Here is a 22,479-nt window from a genome sequence, read left to right as displayed (position 1 = left end):
GAAAGCCCACAGTAAACTAAAACTATGAAAACTACTAACTAGTTCAACTTGGTGTTTGCACCCCTTCAATATCTTCCACACCTACAAAACCTTGATCCGACCCGTCTTCTCCCACGGAAATGTTGCATGCATATCCTCCGGCCGGGGTGGCCGAGCGGTTCTAGGCGCTACAGTCTGGAACCGAGAAACCGCTACAGTCGCGGGTTCGAATCCTGCCTCGGGCATGGGTGTGTGTGATATCCTTAGGTTAGTTAGGTTTAAGTAGTTCTAAGTTCTAGGGGACTGATGACCTCAGAAGTTAAGTCCCATAGTGCTCAGAGCCATTTAACCATTTTTTTGCATGCATATCCGCTCCACCTGCGTTCTATTCGTCAGTCCAAGTCCTTCAAAGCCATACATTCCGCCTTGCTTTCCGCATCCGTTTACCTTCCCCCACGTGGATCCCCTACCGTCTCACCAAATTCCCACCCTTCCTCCCCACATCGACCACCTCCGCATATCCTGCACTATCCGCGAACTAGATTCCAATAACCTCAATGTTTTCCCTCCGACCACTAGTCCTGGTATGCTGCCGCGTCTATACCAACACATTCCACATCCATACACCAACACACACTCCCTACCGTAACCCAGCGCAACTTCAACCGTCTACCCTCCCAGATAATGAAATCCTCCGCTATCTTTGAAGACCTCGGCTGTAAACAATGATAAGCGATATTCTGATCGATTCGAGAAATTTTGCAGTTACGTTTCAATAAATACCCATAAATAAGATATTGCATGTACATTCTATATGACTTTTTTATTCATATAAGTCGCTGCCTTCACTCATATCTGTCGTAATGACATATTTTTAAAATGATAATTCCACTTACAAATACGCAGGCTCTTTATTGGGGTCATATGTATCCACACCATCGCCCAATTCGTATCGCTCGCAGCTGGAAAGTATTTTCTTGGCACGGCCACAGATACGTTACAATCACAGGCAGCGACGTTTGTGGCACTTCTCACTGTCTACATGCACACATCCAGCCAAGGCCACGACTGGCTAGAAAATGAATTTCGAGACAGAGCTGCTATCCTTCGGATTATCGGGAAACTTTCAACTAATACGTCTAAAGCACATCACTTACTAAATTTTGCATGCAATGACTCAGTTTCCATCGAGTGTCGCTTGCCACTGTTTACAGCCACATATCCCACTCCACTCCAACCCTGCCCAGTCAGCGAACTCCACTTTATTTTCTGTCTTCTCACCATCCATTCCAGGGCCTACCTTCACCTCCATAGATACTACCCAGCGGATCCCTATAGTGACAAGTACATCCTTCAACCTCATAGATCTTTTCCTCTCACCAGCATCTTTTTTCCCAAGTTCATGTCTTACAGCTTTTTAGTGGAAGTGCAGCGATCCCTTCTAAAAGAACGTGACCGTTGCTACATCATCTTTTCAATATATATTTTTGTTTTTGTCAATACATTTTTGTCTTTCAATTTTAAATTAAAAAAATAAACAGTTGAACGTTATGTAAACACCAAAAAATTTCTTATTTAAATATATTTGTAAATTTTTCACATTTAAGTCACATTTTGACGTTATAAATATTTTAAAGCTTTTGGCTAAAGAGCGGGCATAAAACCCCTTCCCACATAGGGCAAAGAGGATTAAACAACAATAAAGCAAAAAAGGTCAAGCCTTTAGCGTACCAACAGTGTGCGCATAGGTACAGTGTACATGTCAAGTAAGTCACAGACGTTACTCTGTAGAGGCATTAACATTTGCTCCTATACACGATGGCGAATCCAGTGGGCACGGGAGGGGGACCGGGAAGCGCTATCGGGCTGCAGCTCTCTCCCCCACCCCAGGACTATGCCTTTTTAATCTTAATTTTCCAAAAAAGTGGGAGGGTGGGGAGCAATGAATGTTCTTTGTACCATAACTTTCAGTCTCGAAAGCGCTAATACTCTAGAGCACAAGCCCCCCCTTCCCCCCCCCCCTCCCCAAACCAAACAAAAATCTTGGATTCGCCACAGCCTATAGATACACCAACCTTCCATATTCACCAAATTGACGACTTTTTGATACATCAAGATATGTTTAGGGACCGTTCCCTTCTTTTAGTCATCCTGTGTCATAAATTTCTAAAATGGTTCAAATGGCTCTGAGCACTATGGGACTTAACTTCTGAGGTCATCAGTCCCTTAGAACTTAGAACTACTTAAACCTAACCAACCTAAGGACATCACACACATCCATGCCCGAGGCAGGATTCGAACCTGCGACCGTAGCGGTCGCGCGGTTCCAGACTGTAGCGCCTAGAACCGCTCGGCTACTCCGGCCGGCCATAAATTTCTTTTCTCCCCAGTTCGATTCTACTATGTCACTTCTTTTTCTGCCCGAACAACAAAAACCGTGGACTAATTTTAGTGTGTCATTTCGTGATCTAATTACCGCGGAATCATCTAATTTAACCAGGCTAAATTCCATTACCCTTGATTTACTTTTGGTGACATTCATCTAATAACCTCTTTTCAAGACACTATCCATTCCGTTCAGCTTAACAACTAAGTCAGCCCGTTGTTGTTTCCGACAGAATTACAATGTCATCGGAAAACCTCAAAGTTTCTACTTCTCCCCTCTGAATTTTAATCCCCTTCTAAACTTAAATTGGTTTTCTCCACGATGTGCTCAATGTACAGAAGTATAACATATAGGATAGGCTACAACATTATTCTACTGCTTTCTCAATAAGTGTTTCCATTCCATATCCGACTCTTATAACTGTAGTCTGATTTCTGCACAAGTCGTAGATAATATCTCACTCCCTGTAATTTATCCCTCCTGCTTTCAGAATTTTAGTGAGTGTATTTCAATCAACATTGACAAAAACTTTAAATCTATAAATGCTATAAACGTAAGTCTCCCTTTCTTCAGTCTATCTTCTAAGGTGAGTTGTAGCGCCGCTACTGCCTCGCGCGTCCCTACGTTTCTCCAAAAGCCAAACTGATTTTTCCCAAGGTTGGCTTCTCAGTTTTTCCAGTCATCTGTAGAAAGATCATGACTTATTAAGCTGATGGATGGAAATATTCAAACCTGTGAGTGCGCTGTGGGGCAATTGGGGCTGTGGCATGTGGTCGCTATGCAGATATTATCTGATTACTCAAAAAGAATTACTTAAGTTTATGAGAAAACTAAGCTCTGACCACATTCAATTTTAGTGATTCATTTTTCTTTTTGCTGTCTGTTGCCTTATGTAAGCCTGTGTGTTGTACCACAGATCATCTGATATTTATTTAATATATTCTGTATGTTTGCAATAGGTCGCTTACTTCACAACTTAAAATATTAAAATGGGAAAGTTGCTCTAAAACATGACCGTTTACCACTATTTTCGAACGTTCTGGATCTTGCAGTTTAAATGCCATAATCCCAGCCTTTCTGTGAGAAGTATTAAAGTTGTTATCCTTGTATACGTGATCCAGGAAATATACTGCCTTTCCAGAACGTCATCAGTCTCTCATAAAATTATTTGGTCGTCAACAATCATTATAGCGTCTATTTAGTTATGTGGTCCTTTTTTAATGTTTCTGTTAACCTTGGTGCATCATTTCCCAACAGTTTCGTTAACATAGATATTAAAATGCGTAGGCGATAAGCTACAGCCATGTGTCACAACTCTGTTAACTATTATGGTTCCAGTCTTGTCCCTACCCCAGTACCGGTTGTCCAGCGAAGGAATCCCTGATTTCAGAATTAAATATCTCGAGTACTAAGATCGAGAGACGAATGCTAGAAAAGGTATGTTTACCGTGAAAGCTATAACAATATTATACAGAAGTTGCACAGGAGCTTCGAAATACACTGCCGAAAAAAATTAGTAGAGGTTTCCAATTCACTCAAGATTTGTTATTGCAACAGTGCATATGGAGTATATTAAATGATTACATTTACAGATCAATAGCAAGAGCGGTTCTGAGGCACCAGGTATCGATCCATGCTGAGACACTAATGTTAGTACGTGGCGCAACCTCCACAGGTGGGAATGCAGGCGTCCACTTTGGCATCTAGACAATCGTACGGATGGCGAATACTGTCCTGGGACACGTTGTGCCACACGCCTGCTTGACTGGTACACTTAGTTCTGTAAGAGTCGCACGAGTCACTTCTCGTCCCGTCATACCACACTCGTGCTATATTGGAGACAAGTCCGGGGATAGTGTGGGACAGAGAAGTTGCTGCATATCTTGCAGAGCGCTTTGAGTTTCACGGCCAGTGTGTGGGCCAGCTATATCCTGTTGGAGCAACACGTCACCTTCCTGTTGCAAGAACCGCCAAAGAACGGGTCTAACAACATTCTTTCTATGTGTACTACTTTGTTTCCGACAGTGTAGTTCAAATAGCTGCTAAGAAATGGCGATGCACGCTGTGCAGCTCATTCAGTATCAGTGTGCATAATTAACCTCGTCATCCGCAAGCAATCTTTGCAATCACATCAAAATCTTTTAGAAATGTCCATCATTCGCAATACGGGGGTGGCACAAACGAACAATGAAATTTGTCGTTCAATCCTGTAGTGTCTCGACGGAAATGGATTCAGGTGCCACACAGATTGCCGATTCAAGCTCGTCCAGCATGTTGGGATGGTCCAACATACAGTGTCTTTCAATGTTCCCCACAAGAAGAAGTCACTTGCAGTCAGATTTGGCAAATATGGAGGCTAATCCATTCCTGTGCCAGTAAATTTGCGATAATCCATCGCAGTGACTCTATTCCCGAAGATTTGGCAAATATGGAGGCTAATCCATTCCTGTGCCAGTAAATTTGCGATAATCCATCGCAGTGACTCTATTCCCGAAGTATTCATCAAGAAACCGAAACTCCTGTTCGGTTCAATGTGGTCTGGCATTAACCACTCGGTGCCTGGTCGAGCCTCCAACGCTAGAGGTGTAGCGACAAATTGTTCCAAAATAACAACGTAACGTTCACTAGTGATAGATTTGCGCATGAAGAAAGGTCCAATAAATCCTCTCCTGAATACGACAGCCCAAACAGTAACTTTGGGAAACAGTGGTTTCGCTTCTGACGAATGGGGATCTTTTACTCTATTCTCAGCTTCATTATGCATCGCAAGTAGCTGGGGAAAGAAAGTTAGATTTTGATCGAATGTTAGTTCCATGTATTTTGGTATTTTAGTTACAGTGCATCACAAAAGTATTCGACCACCCTCATTGTTCTTGAAATGTGAAGCTCTCTTCGAACATTTGAGGCCCACGAGAAGCAATTGCCGATCCTTTCTGTAGTGTGAATATTGTCTCACAATGTGCCACCAGCAGGTCGCTGTATAATATAATTAACTACGTGCAATGTATATTTGCGCTATAAGACACCACAACATGCAGTCACTTTATTATTCGGGCACATGTATAGGTGGCGGTGGTGTTAGCTGCAGACTGAGCAGGATCATTCTGTGCTGCGTTTCCGTGTCGTTAACACGCATGGTGCACAGTACGATGGGGTGGAAAGGAAACAATATGACATTTGAAAAGAGACAACTCGTTATTTTCCATCACGCTGAAGAACGTTCCGATAGACAGATTGCCGAATTGTTAGAAATGAGTAAGAGTACTGTAGGGGACATTATACGCATATTCAACAGAGCAGATAAAACTGAAGATAAACGCAAAACAGGGCGACCAAAGATGCTGAGTAGAAGAGAGGAAACCGGAGTAATTAGAAAAATTAAAACAAATCCAAGATTGCCGGCAACGAAAATTGCTGCTGCAGTGCAGCAGGAATATGGGAAGGGCGCGCACCCTGAAACAGTCCGACGAATTATCAGACGAGAGGGGTATAGTGGTCGAGTAAGCAGGAAGAAGCCTATGATAAGTGAGAGGAATAGAAAGAACCGACTGGACTTTGCGAAGCAGCACCTAAATAAAAGTGTCAGTTGGTGGGACGAAGTAATTTTTGTCGATGAATGTCAAGTGCAGATGTTCTCCTCAAACGGAAGGCCAGTGACTTGGAGAAAACCACGTGAAGAATTTCAATCGAAGTATCTCCAACTCACATTTAAATACGGTGGTGTAGATGTCATGATTTGTGGTTCCATGTCGTGATCTGTGGTAGGCGAATTAGCATTCATTGAAGGTACAATGAACAATCATAAGTATCTGAACAACCTAAAAGAGAACTTACCGCAAAGTGCTTCAAGTTTCGGGCTTTCGAGGACGTTCAAATTGTATCAAGACAATGATCCGAAGCATAAAGCGGATATTGTGAGACTATGGATGCTGAATAATTGCCCTAAAGTTTTGGATATCCCTCCTCAGAGTCCAGACTTGAACCCAATAGAAAATCTTTGGAGTGAATTGAAGCGAAAAGTACGACAAACGCCAGTGACATCAAAACAAGCTTTAAAGGAACGAATACTGGAAGAATGGCGACAAATAAGCTCTGATTATACGCGAAAGCTCATTCACGGCATGCCTAAACGCTTGGAACAAGTGATTAAGCGAAAAGAACTGCATACAAGGTATTAAAATGTACGAGGTTGTTATTCTTATACTTGTCGCACGAAAACTTTTGTAACTGTGATAGTGGGCATGTTTCTTTATGTATCGTTGTTTATGTTGTTTGAGTTAAGATTGCAAATAAGAAAATGCTTTTCTGTTATTTATTATATAGTCCTGTACCATTTTATGCTGAGACTATTCCTGTAACATGTATTGCCTGTATATTATTAAGTAAAAATAAAACATAACACTAGTGGCCGAATACTTTTATGAGTCACTGTAGGTGGATGAGACTGATGTGGACTGTTCGGAGGAGGACACTGCAGCAAAGACCTCGGGTGGTTTTTCCCTCACTTATTGCCTGGTTTCTTACAAGGGTGACTAGATTAACCGCTGGCTATGCCAAGCAGTATTGTTGTTCAGATAGAATTGAATGAAACAGGAACACAAGAGCTTAGAAATAAACGAAAATAAAATTCCGAAATCAAGGGTTGAGGGCGATTGTTCATCATTAATGAACGGGACAAATGCTAAATGAATTGAGTAAATGTCTTAGAATATATGATGTGAAAATGAGTTTCAGACTAATGAAGGTGCCAACACCCGCTGTTCTGCTTCAGATACGTGGACTGGGTGAACCTGATGTCTTACGACTACGCTACAGCGTCGACCGACAGGCTAACGGCCAATATGGCTCCCCTGTGGCCACGGCTCAACGTCACCAGCTACCTGAACGTGGTAAGCGCAACGCTACAGCTCAGACCGCAAAATTCAGTCCATTGGTTCTCAAGTCCTCCCACCTTCACCCCAGGCTGGTAACACGCTTTGCTGGGTTTCGGGAACACGCTTTATATACTTCATACACCAATAGCAAACTTTGTGGCATATTTCACTGGCATGTCTATCGTCTTACATTCAGACTGCAAGCTCCCGACAAATTACTTCCGGATATTCATTGCTTAGTTAGATAAGGAAATTTGCACCTAAGTGCTCTCCCGATATCATTCAGGAAATCAGTCATTATTCAAAAGCAGTCAGTTCCAGACCGCTACTTTGGTCTGTAACGCCAGGACTCTCCGAATTGTAAACTGTACACTTCTATTGTGAGTTTGAATTCTCTAACTTTATCTTCGTGGTCTTTTAGCAAGATACACATAGAGCGAAGCAACATATTAAAAGGTCCAGTCACATTTACGTGACCACCACCTACGTTTAATGGAATGGAAACGAGCGTTTGGCGTCATTGGCCGGGAGGCCCCTTGCGGGGCAGGTCCGGCCGCCTTGGTGCAGGTCTTACTACATTCAACGCTGCTACCGCCTGGACGGGTTTATATCGATAATTAGTCGGTACTGGCTGATCACTGTATTTTCGTAATATACTAGGAGAACTTCCGATACATCTACATTCGTCACAACACAACCAAAGACGGTGCGGAACAAGACAGTAATAAAACATAGCTAAACATGGTTGGTTCAACAAGACAGAGATGAAATATTGATACGTCGAAAGTTAAATCTTTGCCGCTGAAATAAATTTATGTATCATAGCAAGTAATGATAAAGAGTACAAAAAACATGTGAGATGCTTATCATAATATGCAAGTACAATTACAGATCTCTGATGGCGGGCAAATAATTCAAAATTTGTACAAAAATAAAATTGTATCATTTCTCAAAATATGCAAGATTTCAACCACAATACATGTGGCAATTCAGTCGTAATTTAATTCTGGTATAATGCTTTTTTTTTTTTTTTTTTTTAATACACATGGCTCGTGTATTGGCGACACTGGTAAAACTTTTAGGTTAAGCAGCACATGTCAAGGCTAAATTTCGATTGTAGTATCACACTTTACAAGCACAACGGATCTTCTAATTAAATATTTCCACACCTAAATTTTCTTTCTAATTTATTAAAATCCACGTAGCTCAGTTATTGTCACTACAGAAATAAATTCTAGGTTAGTAGATGACCACAGTTCGATTTTGTTCCATGCATTAAATTCATTTGTTGTTGTTGTGGTCTTCAGTCCTGAGACTGGTTTGATGCAGCTCTCCATGCTACTCTATCCTGTGCAAGCTTCTTCGTCTCCCAGTGCCTACTGCAACCTACATCCTTCTGAATCTGCTTAGTGTATTCATCTCTTGGTCTCCCTCTACGATTTTTACCCTCCACGCTGCCCTCCAGTACTAAATTGGTGATCCCTTCATGCCTCAGAACATGTCCTACCAACCGATCCCTTCTTCTGGTCAAGTTGTGCCACAAACTTCTCTTCTCCCCAATCCTATTCAATACTTCCTCATTAGTTATGTGATCTACCCATCTAATCTTCAGCATTCTTCTGTAGCACCACATTTCGAAAGCTTCTATTCTCTTCTTGTCCAAACTATTTATCGTCCATGTTTCGCTTCCATACATGGCTACACTCCATACAAATACTTTCAGAAATGACTTCCTGACACTTAAATCTATACTCGATGTTAACAAATTTCTCTTCTTCAGAAACGCTTTCCTTGCCATTGCCAGTCTACATTTTATATCCTCTCTACTTCGACCATCATCAGTTATTTTGCTCCCCAAATAGCAAAACTCCTTTACTATGGTTCAAATGGCTCTGAGCACTATGGGACTCAACTGCTGAGGTCATTAGTCCCCTAGAACTTAGAACTAGTTAAACCTAACTAACCTAAGGACATCACAAACATCCATGCCCGAGGCAGGATTCGAACCTGCGACCGTAGCGGTCTTGCGGTTCCAGACTGCAGCGCCTTTAACCGCACGGCCACTTCGGCCGGCAACTCCTTTACTACTTTAAGTGTCTCATTTCCTAATCCAATTCCCTCAGCATCACCCGACTTAATTCGACTACATTCCATTATCCTCGTTTTGCTTTTGTTGATGTTCATCTTATATCCTCCTTTCAAGACACTGTCCATTCCATTCAACTGCTCTTCCAAGTCCTTTGCTGACTCTGACAGAATTACAAGGTCATCGGCAAACCTCAAAGTTTTTATTTCTTCTCCATGGATTTTAATACCTACTCTGAATTTTTCTTTTCTTTCCTTTACTGCTTGCTCAATATACACATTGAATAACATCGGGGAGAGGCTACAACCCTGTCTTACTCCCTTCCCAACCACTGCTTCCCTTTCATGTCCCTCGACTCTTATAACTGCCATCTGGTTTCTGTACAAATTGTAAATAGCCTTTCGCTCCCTGTATTTTACCCCTGCCACCTTTAGAATTTGAAAGAGAGTATTCCAGTCAACATTGTCAAAAGCTTTCTCTAAGTCTACAAATGCTAGAAACGTAGGTTTGCCTTTCCTTAATCTTTCTTCTAAGATAAGTCGTAAGGTCAGTATTGCCTCACGTGTTCCAGTGTTTCTACGGAATCCAAACTGATCTTCCCCGATGTTGGCTTCTACTAGTTTTTCCATTCGTCTGTAAAGAATTCGTGTTAGTATTTTGCAGCTGTGACTTATTAAACTGATAGTTCGGTAATTTTCACATCTGTCAACACCTGCTTTCTTTGGGATTGGAATTATTATACTCTTCTTGAAGTCTGAGGGTATTTCACCTGTTTCATACATCTTGCTCACCAGATGGTAGAGTTTTGTCAGGACTGGCTCTCCCAAGGTTATCAGTAGTTCTAGTGGAATGTTGTCTACTCCGGGGGCCTTGTTTCGACTCAGGTATTTTAGTGGTATGTCAAACTCTTCACGCAGTATCGTGTCTCCCATTTCATGTTCATCTACATCCTCTTCCATTTCCAGAATATTGTCCTCAAGTACATCGCCCTTGTATAGACCCTCTATATTCTCCTTCCACCTTTCAGCTTTCTCTTCTTTGCTTAGAATTGGGTTTCCATCTGAGCTCTTGATATTCATTCAAGTCGTTCTCTTATCTCCAAAGGTCTCTTTAATTTTCCTGTAGGCAGTATCTATCTTACCCCTTGTGAGATTGGCCTCTACATCCTTACATTTGTCCTCTAGCCATCCCTGCTTAGCCATTTTGCACTACCTGTCGATCTCATTTTTGAGACGTTTGTATTCCTTTTTGCCTGCTTCATTTACTGCATTTTTTATATTTTCTCCTTTCATCAATTAAATTCAATATTTCTTCTGTTACCCAAGGATTTCTACTAGCCCTCGTCTTTTTACCTACTTGATCCTCTGCTGCCTTCGCTACTTCATCCCTCAAAGCTACCCATTCTTCTTCTACTGTATTTCTTTCCCCCATTCCTGTCAATTGTTCTCTTATGGTCTCCCTGAAATTCTGTACAACCTCCAGTTTAGTCAGTTTATCCAGGTCCCATCTCCTTAAATTCCCACCTTTTTGCAGTTTCTTCAGTTTTAATCTACAGGTCATAACCAACAGATTGTGGTCAGAGTCCACATCTGCCCCTGGAAATGTCTTACAATTTAAAACCTGGTTCCTAAATCTCTGTCTTACCATTATATAATCTATCTGATACCTTCTAGTATCTCCAGGGTTCTTCCATGTATACAACCTTCTTTCATGATTCTTAAACCAAGTGTTAGCTATGATTATGTTGTGCTCTGTGCAAAATTCTACCAGGCGGCTTCCTCTTTCATTTCTTAGCCCCAATCCATATTCACCTACTACGTTTCCTTCTCTCCCTTTTCCTACACTCGAATTCCAGTCACCCATGACTATTAAATTTTCGTCACCCTTCACTATCTGAATAATTTCTTTTATCTCATCATACATTTCTTCAATTTCTTCGTCATCTGCAGAGTTAGTTGGCATATAAACTTGTACTATTGTAGTAGGTGTGGGCTTCGTATCTATCTTGGCCACAATAATGCGTTCACTATGCTGTTTGTAGTAGCCTACCCGCATTCCTATTTTCCTATTCATTATTAAGCCTACTCCTGCTTTACCCCTATTTGATTTTGTGTTTATAACCCTGTAGTCAGCTGACCAGAAGTCTTGTTCCTCCTGCCACCGAACTTCACTAATTCCCACTATATCTAACTTTAACCTATCCATTTCCCATTTTAAATTTTCTAACCTACCTGCCCGATTAAGGGATCTGACATTCCACGCTCCGATCCGTAGAACGCCAGTTTCCTTTCTCCTGATAACGACATCCTCTTGAGTAGTCCCCGCCCGGAGATCCGAATGGGGGACTATTTTACCTCCGGAATATTTTACCCAAGAGGACGTCATCATCATTTAATCATACAGTAAAGCTCATTTAAATACGCAAAATAAGTTTTTCTGTAACAATGCAAAATACACCTGGGCATTACTGCTGATCTAACTTACAGTTTAAAGTGCACTTGTCAAAAAGAATTAACAAAGTAAACACCTTTATTCAAACATGTAAATACACCAATAACTCTTTGAATACCAAGGTCAGTCGAACATTATAGTGACCCGTTACCAGGGTATCAGTTTCATCAAGCAGTTTCAGACGTTGTCATCTTCTGCTATTACACAGTGGAAGCTTGGTGAAAACTGTATTCCTTCCAATCTCTCGGTAATTTATTACAAAAATGTTGCCTAATTAAAGTAAGCATTACACAGAGAGAAGAAATTTACTGTGCTGTATAAATCAGAGAGATGAAGTCATCTGCTGCGTATGTCAGCTACTGCTGGGGTGTCAGCTACTGAAGAAACCTGTATTCCTTTCTGTCCCACTGCAGTACATTATGATGTTACGTCATTAAATCAAGCAGTACAGTGCCAGACAGGAAATCACTGAGCTGTATGAATCGGAGTGATGAAATTTAATGATGATGATGAGGAGGAGGAGGAGCAGGACGCAGATGTGGCAACACTGTGCGTAATTTCTTTTATGCTGTTTACATACATGTGAGACGAAATTTGATGATAAGGCAAACAGTTTTTCAGAGATAGGGCACTATGCAATGTGTGTGCGTGTGTGTGTGTGTGTACCTGTATGTGTGTTTGTTTCTGTGTGCGTGTAAAATTTATAAGAATGTGCCCTGGAAAAAGTAGCATCTTGCTCCACAACTGTATCAACTTGCTCTGAAACTGTATCATCTTGTTGCTGAGAGTGTATCAGCTTGCCCCAGAATTGTATCTACTTGCCCTAAAAATGTATCAGCTTTCCCTGAAACTGCATCAGTTTGCCCTCAAACTATATCAGTTTGCCCCAAAACTGAATTAACTTGTCCCAAAACTGTACCAACTTGCCCCATAACTGTAACAACCAACTTAAATCTGAAGTCCCTATGTGCTCAAAATACTTGTAATCAGATACTTTGACGTTGTTTCCCTTTGTTGAAGCCATTATCTTACATTTATAGACATTGAAAGAGAGCTGACCAACAATTGAGCCATTCCTGTAATTTCTCCCGACCGTGCAGCAGCGATACTCTCCAATATACCGGGTGATCAAAAAGTCAGTATAAATTTGAAAACTTAATAAACCATGGAATAATGTAGATAGAGAGGTAAAAATTGACACACATGCTTGGAATGACATGTGGTTTTATTAGAACAAAAAAAAAACAAAGTTCACAAAACGTCAGTGTCTGCGCACGACAATCGTGTATAAAAGGAACTGTAATGAGAGAGAGAATCAGATGCGCCAGCAGTCGCAGCATATTGACGTTACCTGAAAAGGCGCTTTTGGTGAAGCTGTATTATCAGAATGGGGAATGTGCTAGTTCAGCGTTACGATCCTATTGCCATAGGAAGGGAATTCGAACGGGTAAAGGTCCGTTGACAAATGCAGCTGTGGCGAGAATGATTTCGAAGTTCGAAGCCACGGGTTGTTTAGACGATAGACCCCGTAGTGGCCGACCGAGCACAAGGCGTAATGCTGCTGAGACAGTTCAGGAAGAAATGGAGACTGTAGAGGATTCGTCTATGCGTGGGGAAGTCAGCGCTCGTTCAGTCGCACGTCGCACCGGCATTCCATACACTACTGTTTGGTTGGCACTTACGCGTACCTTCCGATGCTATCCGTACAAAATCCATCAGCGTTATGAACTGATACCTGGCGATTTAGTGAAACGGAGGGCATTTGCGGTGTGGGCGTTTCAAAAGATGGCGGAAGATGACGACTGGTTGAGTAACGTGTTGTGGACCGACGAAGCTCATTTCACGCTCCGAGGGTCTGTCAACGCCCACAACTGCAGAATTCGGGCTACCGAAAATCCTAGAACTGTCGTGGAAACTCCACTGCAATACGAGAAAGTCACGGTATGGGTTGGATTTACCACATCTACCGTTATCGGGCACTTTTTCTTCGAGGAAATGCGTGATTGTGGTTATCCTCCAGTAAAGAACATCATCTTTGCTTTGTCTTACTTTGTTATGCTAATTATTGCTATTCTGATCATTTTTTTAACTTTTGTATTTTTTTGGTTCTACTAAAACCCCCTGTCATTCCAAGCATGATTGTCAATTTGTACCTCTCTATCTACATTACTCCGTGATTTATTCAGTTTTCAATGTTATACTGACTTTTTAATCACCCTGTATAGCTACATCTACATCTACATCTACATCTACATTGATACTCCGCAAGCCACCCAACGGTGTGTGGCGGAGGGCACTTTACGTGCCACTGTCATTACCTCCCTTTCCTGTTCCAGTCGCGTATGGTTCGCGGGAAGAACGACTGTCTGAAAGCCTCCGTGCGCGCTCTAATCTCTCTAATTTTACATTCGTGATCTCCTCGGGAGGTATAAGTAGGGGGAAGCAATATATTCGATACCTCATCCAGAAACGCACCCTCTCGAAACCTGGCGAGCAAGCTACACCGCGATGCAGAGCGCCTCTCTTGCAGAGTCTGCCACTTGAGTTTATTAAACATCTCCGTAACGCTATCACGGTTACCAAATAACCCTGTGACGAAACGCGCCGCTCTTCTTTGGATCTTCTCTATCTCCTCCGTCAGACCGATCTGGTACGGATCCCACACTGATGAGCAATACTCAAGTATAGGTCGAACGAGTGTTTTGTAAGCCACCTCCTTTGTTGATGGACTACATTTTCTAAGCACTCTCCCAATGAATCTCAACCTGGTACCCGCCTTACCAACAATTAATTTTATATGATCATTCCACTTCAAATCGTTCCGCACGCATACTCCCAGATATTTTACAGAAGTAACTGCTACCAGTGTTTGTTCCGCTATCATATAATCATACAATGAAGGATGCTTCTTTCTATGTATTCGCAATACATTACATTTGTCTATGTTAAGGGTCAGTTGCCACTCCCTGCACCAAGTGCCTATCCGCTGCAGATCTTCCTGCATTTCGCTACAATTTTCTAATGCTGCAACTTCTCTGTATACTACAGCATCATCCGCGAAAAGCCGCATGGAACTTCCGACACTATCTACTAGGTCATTTATATATATTGTGAAAAGCAATGGTCCCATAACACTCCCCTGCGGCACGCCAGAGGTTACTTTAACGTCTGTAGACGTCTCTCCATTGATAACAACATGCTGTGTTCTGTTTGCTAAAAACTCTTCAATCCAGCCACACAGCTGGTCTGATATTCCGTAGGCTCTTACTTTGTTTATCAGGCGACAGTGCGGAACTGTATCGAACGCCTTCCGGAAGTCAAGAAAAATAGCATCTACCTGGGAGCCTGTATCTAATATTTTCTGGGTCTCATGAACAAATAAAGCGAGTTGGGTCTCACACGATCGCTGTTTCCGGAATCCATGTTGATTCCTACATAGTAGATTCTGGGTTTCCAGAAATGACATGATACTCGAGCAAAAAACATGTTCTAAAATTCTACAAGAGATCGACGTCAGAGATATAGGTCTATAGTTTTGCGCATCTGCTCGACGACCCTTCTTGAAGACTGGGACTACCTCCGCAAACAATCTCCGAGTGGTGCTGGTCCCATTTGATAAGTCATTTACGTCTACATGGAGAATATTAGAGGTCCTAAAAGGCTTTCTTGGTGCATTCGTGCATTCCTGTGTCTACAGGACGCAACAGTGCAGGAGTGGATCTCTGCGGGCGCTCCGGCGGCGAAGCTGCGCGTGGGCGCCCCGTTCTACGGGCGCACCTACACCCTGACCAACCCCGACTCGCACGGCCTGGATGCGCCGGTAGTCGGTGCGGGCGTCGCCGGCGCCTACACCCAGGAGGCGGGACTGCTCGCATACTTCGAGGTACGTAGCCAGCAAGGCAGTTCAGTCCGCCTGGTGCAGCGAGCGACGCAGTTCCCACCAAATGGTCTTTAACTGATCAATATATTGTAATAATTTTACTCTAGTCTCAGTCACTATACGAGGAGTAGTCGAAGGATACAAGCCATTCTGTCTTGGAAATGCACTGGCGGGATTGAAATGGCCTCGAAATTATTTGGAGCTATTATTAGTGAACGAAATTATTTATGCTATTTTGTCCAAAACTGGCATTCTGAGATCACTGTAGTAGGCTAAAGACTGCTCAGATTTCGTCACTACTACGCCGTCTGTAACAGTATCAACACTAGCAAGCACAATGAATTACAACAATTACAAAAGTCAGCGACTTACAGTAATACACTGACGGGGAAAAACATCGCAACAGGAAAAAATAACTAATGTAGAGTAATGAAACTCCGGATATACATTTGCCTAGCTAACATATTTAAGGGGCGACATTGCAGAATCATAGGTTAATGTGACCTCGGGATAAGCCATTGCAAATGTGAAATGCTGGTACATTACTAACCGGTGTCACAGACAGAATGTCGAATGCAAGCATGGAAACTTGTGTGCACTGTGTTGTACAGGTACCGGATGTCAGTTTGTGGATGGAGTTCTACGCCTGTCGGTCAATACAGTGACGGTTACTGCTATTTGTGGTTGACACCGGAACTGCCGTCTGATTATGTCCCATAAGTGCTCTATTGCAGACAGATCTGGTGACTGAGCAGCTCAAAGCAACATGTCGACACTCTTCAGAGCATATTGGGTTACAACAGCAGTATGTCGGCGAGCGTTGTCATATTGGAAAACACCCACTGGAATGAAATTTCCTGGCAGATTAAAACGTGTGCCGGACCGAGACTCGAACTCGGCACCTTTGCCTTTCGCGGGCAAGTGCTCTACCAACTGACTTACCCAAGCACGACTCACGCCCCATCCTCACAGCATTTGGAAACATCCCCCAGGCTGTGGCTAAGCCATGTCCCGGCAATATCCTTTCTTTCAGGAGTGCAAGTCCTAAAAGGTTCGCAGGAGAGCTTCTGTAAAGTTTGGAAAGTAGGAGTGAGGAGGGGGCGTGAGTCGTCCTTGGGTAGGTCAGTTGGTAGAGCACTTGCCCGCGAAAGGCACAGGTCCCGAGTTCGAGTCTGGGTGCGGCACACAGTTTTAATCTACCAGGAAGTTTCCTATCAGCGCACACTCCGCTGCAGAGTGAAAATCTCATTCTGGAAACCCGCTGGAATGCTGTTCATGAATAGTGGCAAACAGGTCGAATCTCCAAACTGACGTACAAATTTGCTGTCAGATTGCTAGGCATAATCACGAGAGTATTCCTGCTGTTATACGAAATCACACACAAGACCATGACTCCAGGTGTATGTCTAGTGCGTAAACAGGTTGCTGACCCCCAACTGGCCTCCTTCTAGCCAACATGCGGTCTTCACGGCACGAAGGCAGAACCAGCTTTCATCAGTAAACACAACAGACTTCCACCCTGCCCTCGATTGAGCTCTCTCGACAACACTGAAGTCGCAGATGGTGGTGCTTTGGGCTCAGTGGAATGTCCGTTACAGGGCGTCTGGTTCGGAGCTGTCATAGAAGCAACCGATGTGTAACAGTTCGTTGTATCGCTGGGATGCTAGCTACGGTTCAAATTGCTGCTGCAGATGCGCTATGATGCGCCAGAGCCATACGCCGAACACGTCGGTCTTCCCTCTCGGTAGTGTTACGTGGCCGTCTTCTTGCGACTGCACGTTATCGTTACCACCGCTGCAAGCAATCATCTACAGTGGCTACGTTCCTGCAAAATCTTTCTGCAATATAGCAGGAGGAACATCCAGCTCCTCGTGGCTCTATTACACGACCTCCTTCAGACTCAGTGAGGTGATGTTAATTACGTCTTTCTCGCCTTAAAGGCATTCTTGACTAACGTCAGCTCACCACGTCCAGTCTGAAAGGTAGCTAATGTTCACGACAGTTACAGCGCGTATTTAATGCAAACGTGATTTGTATACTCATAGTGGAGCTACTAGCACCACTGTTATGTGACGGGCACGAAATTGGAAGAGGCATCATCTTTCAGATGTAGAGCCACGCCTACCACCTTTCGTTTATGTTGCACAATTCGTTCTTGGTATAGCGATTTTTTTCCGCCAGTGTATTTAGATCAATGCTGTAGTCACAGGCCGGCCGGAGTGGCCGAGCGGTTCTAGGCGCTACAGTCTGGAACCGCGCGACCGCTATGGTCGCAGGTTCGAATCCTGCCTCGGGCATGGATGTGTGTGATGTCCTTAGGTTAGTTAGGTTTAAGTAGTTCTAAGTTCTAGGGGACTGATGACCCCAGCAGTTAAGTCCCATAGTGCTCAGAGCCATTTGAACCATTTTGTAGTCACAGGAAAAACCGGTTCAAACAATAACAAAAAAATATCACAACGTGCGTGGGAAGAATTTAACTTATTACAATCACTGACTGCAAGACATACCAAGTTCTGACATTAAATACTGTAAGTGAATATGGGCTACGTTATTAAAACTGAGCTCTACTCCTTTGAAGCAATACATGATATGAAGTAACACTTTAAACAAACCAACACAGTGATAGCGCAAACGCCAAGAGACGATGTCGGTTTGAAAGCTATAACTTGCAAAATTTATACGAAATCGGATTTCGACAAACGAACTCGCATCAACTCAAGTGCAAAATGAGAGCTGTGAAGTGAATGGCTTAACTAAATCTCACTGATGAAGTTTCCAATCCTTTGGCCATATTTACATTGAGGCTACCTGCGACCGGTTTCAGTGGGGAAGCGTATGAATATCTGGGGAAAAAATATTTCGAATCAGCCCCGCAAACAGGGCGCGAGTCCTCTTACATCACGTCATGAGACCCACAACAGAAGCCGGCCGGGGTGGCCGAGCGGTTCAAGGCGCTTCAGTCTGGAACCGCGTGACAGCTACGGTCGCGGGTTCGAATCCTGCCTCGGGCATGGATGTGTGTGATGTCTTTATCTTAGTTAGGTTTAAGTAGTTCTAAGTTCTAGGGAACTGATGACCTCAGATGTTAAGTCCCATAGTGCTCAGAGCCATTTGAACCATTTTTGAACTACAACAGGACAAAGAAATTCCACCGAAGTGTTTGGGTTACCAATGCTCCATTTTTGTCCGACCTAGGATGTACCTGAGCTTCGCAGAGTGACGGAGCCACAGGCAGATATACGTGTATACAGGCGCCCCAGGAGTGGTCAGTATTCAGAGATATGAGAGCAACGATCATTTGAAGCAAAGAATTTCATATGGACATATTTCTAACACATTCAGATCTCAGCTTTATCATACATGTCTCTTTACAGCTGTTATACAGTTCACAATAAATGTCAACTCCAGTGCAGTTGTGCACTCTCGGGAGAACATGTCTGAGTGGCTCTGCACGTTCCCTAATTAGAGCAGCACCGTTCATGATGCGACCAAACAGTTCATCTCGCGTGTTAACCTTCGTTTGTAAACCTCGGATTTCATTCAACTCCATAAACAAAGATCTAATGGCATAAGGTACTCATATAATCAAAAGACTAATTCCATTACTAATATATTATGTATTTGAATTGTAACTTTTTCTTACTAGTTAAAGACATTTTCATAGCGGTTTGAAGAAGCTACTGTACATTATCAAAATCTAGTCAGACTTTTGTTCAGAAATTCACTGTAAATTTCCTTTTTTATCTTTATTAATCTTTTTCTGAGAAGTGGGAGGCGTTGATGTAAGTTTTCTTGCTTGGTTTTGGTGATGCGAGCCCTCTTTTATTCGATGTGTCATATTTCATATTTATATACTGGATATTTTTCAAGCAGAAGTCTTCAGTAGTCGATATGTTACGCTACAGAGATCGTGAGTACAAGGGACGTGATCTTTGGTTGTCGGTAGCGTTGTCGCTGCCGATGTAGCATTCAGTGAGAAGTGAGAGAATAGACTGTTGGCCACACTGCTGAGTGGTCTGGAAATAACTAGCAGAACGTAGAGAGGCAAACACTGCGGATGGTGCGTTTTGGAAATATGATTTTGTAAAGACTGTTTTGAAAAGCGTGAACATACACAGGTAACGTCGTCGCTGCATTGCTTGCTCGAGCGTAATTTGTCACGTGTTTAAGAAAGGCAAATTTTTCTTATGAGTCTTCTTTACTGAGTTGGGTCAGTTTGCCGTCCTTGGAATAGGGAATATCTCCATATGAATTTTTGAATTTTTTGCTTCAAATGAGCGTTCCTGTTATGTTCCTGAATATTGAACCTTCTTCCTGGAACACCGTGTATGTCAAGCGATAGTCGACTGCAACATGGCAGACAGAAAAACTATACTTTTAAAACCGCTAATCATGTGTTGTAAGGCAATCGTTCGTAAACATCGTAAGTTCTCTGATGGCAAAACGTTGCGGAAGATTCAACCATCTTTTCAATTTCGAAGCACTTTTCGTAATGTTGCACTGGCTTCTTCTAAGGCTCTACATGGAAGTTCTCCTCCTGGATAGATCGGGATGTCGTGGGCACGCCCAACAGCAACATTTTAGCACCCATTGGAATAGACTTGCATTCTCAAGAAATATAATTTTTTATTCCTCTCCTGCTTACCTTCACACCTGGCAGTTAACGAAAGGAATCGTTAGTTTTGCATCTGCGATGTATAGGTTAGAAAGAAATAAGAAGTTGAGTTTTATCTTCAGTAACACTGGTTACTTTGAGTTTCCACTCGAAGATGGTTTTGACCTACTGGGGTTGGACGTCAGCTTTCACCCGCGACATAATGATGTCGCTCGTTAGGCCCTATGTGCGTAAAGAGTGATATAACAGAATACTGACAATTTTTTCTACATTAGTTTTTAGTGCAAAGCTAGAAACAGTAGACATGTAATAACGTTTTACAATGTTTTATAAATATACTATTTCTGCATGTTTTAGAATCAAAGAAGCCTCTGATAAGGCGTTATTTGTCGGTGAAACTAGTTTGGAAATAAATAAATGAATAACGAAATTATTTGACCTTCAAACCCATGTTACCAGAAGTACAGGCATAGAAAGAAGTCTAGAGAAAACTGGGAAAAATATTTCTCAGAATGTACGTCTTGATGATTTGATAATACCCTTATTTACTATACGTCACAGCATTGTTTTACAATTGTTGCCGCTGTTTCCGGGATATTTTTGTGTTTTTTTTTCGGCTTACATCATGTCATCTGCAGCTGTATGAGCGGCTGTTAGCAAAAAAGAAAAAAATACAAAAACGTGAACTTAAGTATGTCAACGTTAAACAATTGGAATTGTGATAGTGCTATGGATACAGTTTTGGTGTGTACTAGATTGTTACGTAGTTCGTCATATGCTCATGTTCGTTGGACGGCTTGCAGCTTGTTTTAGGCACAGAAAAAAAACTTTCGCACCTTGTTATATTTTTTTGTGTCTCAAAGTAGTCCAACGGACGTGAGCACATGACAAACTACGTAACAACCTAGCACACACCAAAACTGTATCCACAACACTACCACAATCCCAGTTGTGTAACGTTTATACACATAACTTCATGCGTTTGTTTTTGTTTACTAACAGCCATTCATACAGTTGCAGACGACATGATTTATACCGACAAAAACGGCAACAAGAAAAAGCAGAAAACATGCCGGAAACAGTGGCAACAATCGTAAAACTATGCTGTATATATTAAATAAGGTATTATGAAATTATTCACAGAAAACAATATTTGAAACGAAACAGTAGACATGTAATAATGGTTTAAAATGTTTTATAAATGTACTATTCCTGCATATTTTAGAATCAAAGAACCCACTGACAAGGCGTTATTTGTTGCTGAAAATAGTTTGGGAATAAATAAATGAATAACGAAGTGATTTGCATCAAGGCAGACTCTCAAACCCATGCTGTTGTTTTTATATGCAAACACAGACCAATGGAAGAGTTTCAAGACAAAATTATTGACTTGAATTTACATTCGATGTTAACAAATTCCTCTTTACCAAAAACATTTTTCTCGCTGTTGCTGGTCTACATTTCATATACTCTCTACTTGACTTCGGAATAGCCCAGTAACTGCGAAAAATAGCACAGCCAGCAGTAATGTCAAATATAAATATTTTCTGACTCAAAGCCATTGTGTGCTGCCACATGACTAACGTCGATCACGTGTATAAATTGGTATGAGACAACACAATACACAAGCGATTTCAGAAAATAAAGCCTGCTGCACTCGTTTGGACCTTTCAGAAACTAAATTAAAATGTATTTCCCGCTATCTGCGCCGTTCCCTTGTCAGAAGCCATCAAGGACATTAATGAATGCACCTACTACTTTCGTTTCAGATATGCATGGCGACCTGGACAGAAACAGTTATTGAGGACGGCGAGGCCTATGCCTACAGCGGCAACCAGTGGGTCAGCTTCAAGAATCCCCAGACAATGCAAACCTTGGTGAGTGATGGTCAAATAATTGAAATAACGAACTTCTAATTTGGAAACACAAATAATGTAAGTAACCAAGAAATAGGGAGAAACATTTCATGTAAAAAAAAAAGTACTCCATCTGAATATGCCTCGGAAGGCCCAACGGTACCGACCGATCGCCGTGTCATCATCAGCCGCTATGTGTCACAGGATACGGACAGTGGGGAGGGGGGGGGGGGGGGGGGAATGTGGTCCGCACACCGCTCTCCCGGCCGTTTCAGTTCTCAATGAAGTAGCCCCTCAACTGGCTCACAAGGGCTGTGTGCACTTGCCAACAGCGATCGGTAGCCCGGACGGT

The 22,479-nt window shown here is 42.4% G+C and overlaps 1 protein-coding gene across 1 annotated transcript in view; it reads left to right on the top strand.

Moving 5' to 3' along the window:
* Positions 1 to 22,479, top strand: part of LOC126421871 (chitotriosidase-1-like) — a 101,817-nt gene that overhangs the window by 64,094 nt on the left and 15,244 nt on the right. Inside the window, exons 4-6 of the mRNA XM_050087240.1 lie at positions 7,137 to 7,254; positions 15,474 to 15,659; positions 22,041 to 22,148. Of these exons, the coding sequence (XP_049943197.1) occupies positions 7,137 to 7,254; positions 15,474 to 15,659; positions 22,041 to 22,148 (412 nt within the window). The remainder of the gene's footprint in view (positions 1 to 7,136; positions 7,255 to 15,473; positions 15,660 to 22,040; positions 22,149 to 22,479) is intronic.

Source organism: Schistocerca serialis, chromosome 1, assembly GCF_023864345.2.
Source record: "Schistocerca serialis cubense isolate TAMUIC-IGC-003099 chromosome 1, iqSchSeri2.2, whole genome shotgun sequence".
Lineage (NCBI taxonomy): Eukaryota > Metazoa > Arthropoda > Insecta > Orthoptera > Acrididae > Schistocerca > Schistocerca serialis.
Note: the sequence above shows the minus strand (reverse complement) of the source record. Positions and strands in the feature narration are given on the sequence as shown.